This window comes from Octopus bimaculoides, chromosome 6 (assembly GCF_001194135.2).
Source record: "Octopus bimaculoides isolate UCB-OBI-ISO-001 chromosome 6, ASM119413v2, whole genome shotgun sequence".
Classification (NCBI taxonomy): Eukaryota; Metazoa; Mollusca; class Cephalopoda; order Octopoda; family Octopodidae; genus Octopus; species Octopus bimaculoides.
The window spans coordinates 45,943,287-45,953,171 of record NC_068986.1 but is presented as its reverse complement, the minus strand read 5'-3'; the positions used below and the strand labels follow the sequence as shown (position 1 = coordinate 45,953,171).

The following is a 9,885-nucleotide window of genomic DNA, read 5'->3' as shown; positions in this document are numbered from 1 at the left end:
ACAATAATATATATATGTATGCATACATATATATAGCAATGATTTGTGAATGGATTTGGTAAAGGGAAACAATTGTCACATATATATATATATATATATATATATATATATATGTATTTGTGAGTAGGTGTGTAGGTATGCATGTGTGTGTGTATGCATGAGTGAGTGAATGTAATAGCATGAATTTGGGTACCACTATTTTAAAATTACCTTGCTGTTAGATTTCAATCATCTGTGGAAACTTCTCTGGTCATAAGGAAATATTAGCTTACTGATAGACAGGTGAGGAATTGGCGACAAGAAACACACATAGCCATAGAAAATTGGCCTCTTGAATCCCCTCTGACCCACACAAACATAGAAAAATCTGTATCAAAAATCAATAATATGTGTGTGGCGAGGGTATATATATATCTTTTATTTTAATTAGACTGCTGCCATGCTAGGGCATCACCGTGAAGATTTTTTTTAGTCAAATGAATCAGCCCTAGTACTTATTTTTCCTTTTTAGTGTGGTACTTATTCTATTGGTCTCTTCTGTCAAGTGGTGGTGCAGGACAAACAAACACAGACATAAAGACACACACACACACGCAAGATGGGCTTCTTTCAGTTTCCATCTACTATCATCATCATCGTTTAACGTCCGTTTTTCATGCTGGCATGGGTTGGACGGTTCAACTGGGGTCTGGGAAGCTAGGAGGCTGCACCAGGCTCCAGTCTGATCTGACAGTGTTTCTACAGCTGGATGCCCTTCCCAATGCCAACCACTCCAAATACCCATTCTATAGAATTTGCAAACAAATATAAACCAAATGTATGCTCCCTTTAACCATCTTTGGCAGAGAAAATCAGTAAAATATTTTACAATTATCATTAAAAGCCATATCAGTCTGTATTGTACTGGTGTTTCTCAAAAGAACCAACTACAACTTTACTGCTGTTAACGCTTTAAAATGTGAATCATTTGCCTCCTCTTCCATAAAAGATAGCTGTTTGTTCTCACTAGTAATACTCTGAGGGACACATTATGCTTGACCAAGATATAGATACACTTTGTGAATACCAGTTAACAAGCATATAGAAACAAACTCACCTTTCTTGTTCCTTATCTTTTCACAAAAGAGAAAACAACAGACTCATAGATAGTTGATGAAAACACTTCAAAAGAAGAAACCAGGAACAGTCTCTTGAAAAGAGTTAACTAAGTATAAGGAAATATTGCAAGTGATGTTATAGAAATAGACCACAGCTTCAGAATTTAAAGTAAAAGATATGCCTTGTTCCTGAGAGCTAATAAAGATATAAAATTTCTGGAGGACATAAAACTAATCCATCCTTTGCACTTTACTGACTCCCAGAAATAATTGATAGAATTCATGTCGAAGATACCATGCTTAGACATAGGTTTACTATCTTAATTTTATTACTAACATTTTTCAAGTTAAATTTTATGTTGTTGTAATAACACCATTGTAGCTTAAATGAAAAAAAAAGCACTCTATGCACAGTATACAGTAAGCACAAGCATGGCTTTGTAGCTAAGAAGCTCATTTTGTAACCATGTGGTTTCATGTTCAGTCCAACACCTGTGACCTTAGTCTAGAGTATCTTAATATAGCTTGAGGCTGATCAATGTCTTACAAATGATTTTAGTATAAGGAAACTTAATGGAAACCCAACCCATTGTATGCATATGTGTGTGTGTGTGTGTGTGTCCTTGCATCTGTGTTTGACAGCTAGTGTGGGTTTGTTTAAATCCCCATAACTTAGTGGTTTGGCAAAAAAGACCAGCAGAATTAGTACCAGACTTATAAAGTAAGTACTCAATAAACTGTTTAATTAAAACTTTTGGGGTTGTGTCCCAGCATGGCCACAGTCTAATGACTTAACAAATAAATGGTAAAGTGAATGTTATGACCTTCGGTTATTTACCAGAATCAGTCTATATTCAATTTCTCTTAAATAAGTAAATCTGTATGTATCATAGAAGTTGCTTTTTTTTTTATAGTATTTATTATCAAGGATTTTGCAGTATTTTCCAACTTTCAGTTACAGCTTGTTTCCCTCTGTACTGATTCTGAGAGAGAGAAATCTAACCTGTAACATATTCTTTTAATATGGTACAATGATGCTACTTCCATCATCTCAAGTTTAGAAAGAGAAAGAGTCTAAATACCTCGTAAATGCCATTACAAATGCAAAGGATTTTAGCCTTGTTTTACAACTTTGGTCAAAGAGGAGTGCACAATCAGGGTCCTATATATTCAGAGAAGTATATTAAAATTAATTGATATAACATTTGTTTGGTACACACAGCTTAAGAATGCCATCTACTCTATCCAGTTTAAGATAATTGATCCCCCCTTTTATGCTCTTTTTCCATCATTTTCTAAAGCAGACTCAAGAATTCAGGTGGGTGAGGAAAATACAATATGCTAATAACTAAGGGAAGGAAGTATTGAGAATAAAGATTAGGGGTTTTCTTATAACATTTCCCTGATGTAATAACAAGGAAATGCTATAAGAAAAATTTAATCATAACCTCCTTAATCATCTCTCCTCAAAGTTTTCAATTCTACTGACTTTTCTTGTATTTTCTCCTCTCTCCATCTGTTACTTCTTTGGCATTTGTTACCTCTATGTCCTCTCTTACCTTCCCTTCCTCTACCATTAGATTGTTCTAAAATCATTTCTCCCAGTTTTTTAGCAATAAGAATCTGGCTTTAACAGATATATGTAAAGACTCCTAACACGTCTGCGTTACTTATCTGGCACTGAGATGCACTGCTTTGGTTACATTATAGAAACCAAATAAAAAAATAAAGGAGGAACTTTTCAGGTTTTCACAATTCTAAATGAGAATTGAAGTCACATTTCTCAATTTTGAATATCTTGTTGATACAACAGCATTTTACAATAGGAAATGTATTAAAAAGCTACTTAAATAATCAAAAGCATGAAATTAATTGTCATACAATGAGATAGAAATCATAGTGATTCAGGAAATGTCATATTACATTGTAATATAGTCTCTGTAATTCATCTACTGCATATTAAATGTATGAATAGAGAAAAAGTTATAACAATAGTATTTTATACATGCTTCTCTCTCCAATGTTCTGTTTCCAGGTATGTGGCATGAATGGCATATCATATACGAATGAATGCAAACTGAGACTAGAAAACTGCCAAAAGAGGTCTGATGTAAAAGTGAAACACAAAGGACTTTGCAGTATGTTTTATTTTCTTCTAAAATTCTATTAATTATTTCTTTAATTTAGGATATATTTATTTTTACCCTCTCACACAAACTTAGATTAATATTCAGATTAATATTAGATATTAGAATGATCTCAAAAATTCATTCTTAACATGAAAATTTCATTAATGACTGAACAAATTGCAGTGTCAGAACAAATAGGAAATTGTGTTTATGACTCTCGTCATGCCATGACTGTATAATATGACTCCAATAATGTGATTATTGTCAAATGAATCCGGTGATTAGGCAATTGTATAACACTTATATTCTTTTAATTCTATAATGTGTTTGGTGAACAATAAATGTTTTCAAAGATCCACTCATTGCATTTTTGATTGCAAGTGTGACAAGTGACAAATTATAATGGCTGTGGAATGTCATATTGCATTGCAATATAGTTTTTTTAATATATCTAATATATTAAATGGAAGAACAGAGAAAAGTTCATTAATAACACTATTTTTTACATTTTTCCGATTTTTCCACAGCTCAGTTCAAAGCAAAGACCATACATAGTTTTTGGTTGTTTTCTTTTTATTTAGACATCCTTTTCATGATGTTTACATCTTTTGTTAATATACATCAATAAGTTATATATATATAAATTTTGTAGCTCTACCTGTCACTGTCCTTTCCATGGTTTTTAAGTAAGGAATATTTTATTCCATACGTAATCAAAGGGGAAAAGCTAAGAAATGACTAATTGATAGGAAAGATGATAGCAACATGATCAATGATACGTGAACAATTTTTGCAGAATTGCAAATGTAAACTAATACATATACACATACACACACATACATATAAATATATGTTCATATTTGCATGCACACATGCACACACACACATAAATATATACACAACAAGCTCTTTGCAGCTTACTTCTACCAAATTCACTATGATATTGGTCAACCTGGGGCTACAACAGAAGACATTTGCCCAAGGTGCCAAGTAGTGGGGCTGAAGCTGAAACAATGTACAGTGTAGTAGTTAAGTGAACCTCTTAACCACACACAGCCATGCCAGTGCCTACACACACACACACACACACATAGAGAGAGAGATATGGGGGTATAAAAGTCATTTTGCATTATCTCATACAATCAGATGTGCTAGTGAAAGAGAATAAGCATTAAAAATACTTGGACACTTGCTTGAGAACATCCCAAACTTGTTGACTATTATGCTGGATCCTGACAGACTCAGTTTTTACTACTGACAGGGGGAAGGATTTGAATTCAGAATGCACAGAACCAAAATAGACATGGCAAGACATTTTGTCTGAGATGCTAACATTCCATTAATCTACCAAATTGTATTGGTACTTTATTTACTAACTCACAAAGAAAATCAAAGCGAAGATGGTCAAAGCACGATTTTACTTCATTGTGCAAAGAACTAAGAGAACTTGAGCAAACACCACAAGGTGTTTTGTCGAATACTCAAACAGCACTGCAAATGTAATTGCATGCACACATGCATGTGTACAAAGGGCTTCAATACAGTTTCTACTGAATAATTCTACTCGCAGAGTATTGGTCATTTTGAGGCTGTGGCAGATGGTGCCTTCTCAAGCAGTGGACTGAAACCTGGAACCATATGGTTCCAAAACAAACTTCTTGGTCACATAGCCATACCTTCTCCCATGTCATTTTAGAAATATTTTTCTTGTGATATCATTGTTTGTTATATAAATAAGTGTATATTAACAGGTTCACAACACTCCACCACCTTTACTTTTCCAGAAAAATGTTATTTTCTAGTTGGAATCACAGTAATTCGCTGAAATTCAATTCATTTCAATCAGCCTCATTTTCAGTTTTGCTTTTCTTTCGAATACAGATGGTTGTGAAAATCAACGCTGCGAATTCTATGCCGTTTGTCAAAGTGATGGTAAAAATGCCAAATGTGTATGTCCATCGGCCTGTGTGGAGGTAAATCATGTTTTTTGTTTTATAACTGGTAAATATTTTAGTGGTGTAATTATCCAACAGATTTGATCCAAGACTTCCCGTTAAAATTCAAGGAGTTACATTGCCTTATTTTACAATGGTATTTATATATTAGTAAGTATTGAAGTATTGATGTACATCTGTGATCTGGTCGTTAAAATTTTATTCCACTGTATTTCAGTTTATCAGGCACAGTGGAGTAGAGAATAGGTGACTATTTTGATATATGAAAAAAGATTTGGGATACTTAATAATACATAGTACTTTTGTATGTTTTAAATTGGTATAATAATTCTACCACAAATTGCACAATACAGTTTGTGGAACACTTTTTAATCATGACAACTTAAATTCTCTTTCTATTCTGTATATGAAAAATAATTGTATGTTACTCCTATATCAATAGATATGGTATTGCTTATTCTCTGTTACACATGTTTCATTTGCTAATAGGAATTAAAAAGATTTACATGTTATATAGAGATGTAAGGAATTTCCTATTAGAAAATCTTCAGACAGAGAAAATTTTCATAATATATCATATTATAAATGAAAATAGAATAATGTTTAGAAATGAATTATCAGAAACCTATTTATATAAAATATTTTAAAATTTAGTTAATATTTGGTGACTTTCTAATTTATAATACAGTAATTACCAATTAAATGAGATAGCTGATTTTGAAGTGTATTTAGGGTCTAATTAAATTTCTCTTGGATTCTTATTAATATTTTGCCTTTATATCAATTGTACTCTGAAAACCATTTGTCTAGTAGCAGATATTGAATCAGTAGGGCACCAAATTGGATGCTTTACAATATCTGCTTTAGAGGTTCACTAAATTTGAATCCTCAAGACAGTTTGAATTTCATTTTTCTTAATACTCATGCAATGGAATCAATATGATCAGTTGCTTTCATATACTTACTTGTAAACAGAGCTTTGTACCATAACAAAATAAACTGTTCTTTCCATCTGCTAACTGGGAAAAGGTCAGATGTTGAGTCCCAATCTGAACTGCATTGATTGTTCAAGAACAACATCAGCCCAATCAGTTGAGGAGGTATACCTCACAGCTTCAGAACCTTCTAAAGTATATCTCAGTCCACGAAGTCAAACACCTTATGGATGTCAACATAAGCTACAAGCAGCATCTGCTGAAAGCTCATCAGGTGTTCAATGAGTACACAAAGAGCCAAGATCCTTTCGATAGTTGACCTCTTTGGTGTGAACTCTGACTGTTCCAGCCACTGAAATGTGACCAGGTAATTTTGCACTCTATTCAGAGTAACCCTGGCAAAGACTTTACTGGGTACTGAGAAGAGTGTAATAGCCCTATAATTGTTGCAATCACAGCAGTCATCTTCACCTTTCCAAAGTGAGACAATTATGCCCCTCCTTCAGTCAGGTCATATGCTGCTGTTCCAGATTGAACAGATTATCTGCCACAAGAGCAAGACTGCAGCAGGCCCACCTTTCTTGATTATATCCTCATGGATGCCACAAACTCCTGCTGCCTTCCTACTCTTCAGTTGATTTACCACCATATGAACTCATATTCAAATAGTAGATCACAGCTGACTGGCAGGTCAGCCACCAATGCTGAAGACATCTTGATATTCAGATCAGTACTAGGTAGGTCCCCCTTGTACAACTCCTCAAAGTATACTACCCACTGAGCTGCCACCTTGGGCTCCAGCATCAGAAGTGTACCATCAGAGTTTAATACTCCAGAACACCTAGTGAGAGGCTCCACCACACAGCATAGCGATGTGAAGCTGATTCCCAACGTCCTCATAGATTTCTCAGACTTGCTTTTCCTTGTTGGACCTCAGTGCACTGACTATCCCACATGTCAGCCCTCAAAGCAAATAATAAGGGACTCCACCCAGTCTCACCCAGCAGCTATGCTCCATCACTGCTTCACATGGAATGGAAATGTTTCCTGGCTTGATTTTGGAAACCAGTAGGGTGTCTCTGTAAGTTTCCCACATTTCCACAGGATCAGCTGAGGAGTCAACCCCAAGTAACACAGATCCAACTTACTGCAAATAAGTCTTGCTTACACTGTGATCTTTGAGCCTGTTGATATCCATTCTAGAAGTTGCTGCCTTCAGCTTCTTAGACTTCAGTCTCAATTTCAATTCAGCCATAACAAGTCTATGTTCAGTGCTCAAAAAACTAACACTCTGAAAAACCCTGCAGTTCTGTAGGAGTCTCTAGCAGCCATCTATAAATATGTGGTCGATCTCCTTAGCCACATGGCCAGCATTGTAATACCAAGTCCAGCAATGCTGCTCTGAATGTAAGGGCCAGGACCCAGCTATGCAAAGTTCATGGCTTTTGACAAAATCCAGGAACATCACACCACTTTCATTCCTAGTACCAGATCATAAAAAGACTGACAACACTTGTAATCGATTCTGTCAACCCCAAGTGATGCATTGAAATCTCCTATGACTAAGAATGTGTTCCTATTGGGGATACTCTCCACAACAGAGCACAGCTGGTTGGAGAATGTTGAATCCTTGGCCACATAATACACTCATTGTCAGGTGTTACATTTAATATAATTAGAACCAACCTGCTGACCATTGCAGCTGCTACCACACTGGCAAGCTAACTCTTAGAGCACCCAGACCAGTGGTAGGTGTAACCACTCATGAGATGTCACCCTCCTCTGGCTGACACACCTCTGATAGGGCTGCTACAACAACTTACAAATGGCTGAGTTTCAAAGACATCAGGGCCAGACAGGAATCATCCCTCAGTGAAAGGACATTCTGAGTCCCCACCTGAATAGGTCTCCAGGATTGGCACTCCGCTGTGCATTGTAAAAGGCAACTAAAAGAAGTTGAGGTAGTATCTGCACAACCTCATAAAACCCTCAGCAGCAATAACCTCTTGTATGAACCCAAAAGTTCTTTCCTCCAGGGACATACCTCAGCTTTATGAAGCAACTAGGGCAAAGCCACCAGGGCCCCCATCTGCCAAAAGAGGAAAACCCTGGAGGACATGGGGGTTGTTGCCTGAGTGGTGCAAAAGTGACATCTGCCAGGTGTAAGAAATTTCAATTACAATTAGAATCTGTTTAATTTTTATTTAATAATCATAATACATTCTATCTAATATCTCTCAAATGGAAACCAAAATCAGTGAATGGAATTATACTTCGGCAGAAAACCTTATATCTACATGCAGAAACATAGATCAAGTTACTTCTAAGATCTTGAAGTTTTTTAATTTTCAGTAAACTGTATTTCTACATAGAGCTTCCTGTATAACATAATTGGAAATATCATTTTTTTTTTTTATTATACCTGAATGGTTTCTGTAATCTACTTCAGGTTGAGAATAAGGTATGTGGAACAAACAGGATTTCTTACCAGAATGAGTGTGAACTAAAGGTTGCTTCATGTCGCGATCAAAAACTAATTGAAGTGGAATCTCGTGGTGATTGCAGTAAGTAAAAATCATTTCTCAGTATTCAACAAAAAAATTGTTCAATGTTTCTATATATCACATGAAAATTGAGTTATTGTTGCTGATGAAATATCATATCAACTTGAAATTTCAAGAAAGTTAAGCATATTTTTTCTTTGTCATTAACTTAAGATTTCCTTTACTTGGAATATTGTATTGTCAATATCTTTCACTGTTGAACTAATGCCTTGAGCTACTCTTACATTATCAGGCAAGCTGTGGGATAAGTTTCATCCCCATCATAATTATTCTCATTATCATCATCATCATATTCTCCTCTACTTCCTTACTTGACATGTTACATCTGACGTGAGTTGCATAGACACAACCTTTACTTTGAGAATATATTGATTATAAAGTGTTTTATTATGTTGCTAAACCTGATAATTCCATTTTGCATCAGTTTACCAGAGGTAGGGAATAGGTATTGGAACTTTCAACAAAATATACTTGTAATAGACATAACATTCTATCTAAGTAAATTTATTTCTTAACTCCTTAACATCACAAAAGCAGGACTCTGTAATTCATCAAGTAGTTCTGTTTTTTTACAAACTACAATTGCTATTCAATGAATTATTTCAATATCTTCAAGATCATATAAACTCTAAATGCTAAATAGAATTTATATTTTATTTTATTTATTTATTTTTTGAAGAAATTTATTTTGTTATACATTTTTACAAATCTATTCGTTTTTGTAATAAAATTTAGGCCATATCTACTAAACTGTGACTTAATTTTTACAACAGAACTATCAGAACTAATATATTGTGTATCCACTAGCAAACTAAATTTATATTATTACAAAATTTATTAAACATATTTTATTCAGTGGTGAACTGAATAAAATCCAGGTATCTTGGCTAAGCAACCATGAATTCATTCACAAATACAGTATTATAAACCAGTCTCAGAATAGTCGAGTATAACTATACTCTTTTATTCAGTCATGTCTGATGATTATATGGTTGTTGCATGTTCTTTTCACACTTGAAAGGTTCTTCAACATGAAAGCATTTGGTAACATGAAATAGCTATCAAGAAATTAAATTTATAACTTTGCATGAATAATGTACCAACTCTATTACCTAAAAATATGAGTGTCTCTTTTTTTCAAACTTGTGAAAATTCATTGGACAACTAAACACTCACACAAACACACACACACATACATATATTAT

General features: G+C 34.4%; 1 protein-coding gene across 1 annotated transcript in view; it reads left to right on the top strand.

Moving 5' to 3' along the window:
• The window catches only part of LOC106868360 (agrin), a gene marked incomplete at its 3' end in the record, with an annotated part of 738,012 nt that overhangs the window by 635,280 nt on the left and 92,847 nt on the right, over positions 1-9,885 (top strand). Inside the window, exons 11-13 of the mRNA XM_052968462.1 lie at positions 3,133-3,235; positions 5,108-5,199; positions 8,566-8,680. Coding sequence (XP_052824422.1) covers positions 3,133-3,235; positions 5,108-5,199; positions 8,566-8,680 — 310 coding nt within the window. The remainder of the gene's footprint in view (positions 1-3,132; positions 3,236-5,107; positions 5,200-8,565; positions 8,681-9,885) is intronic.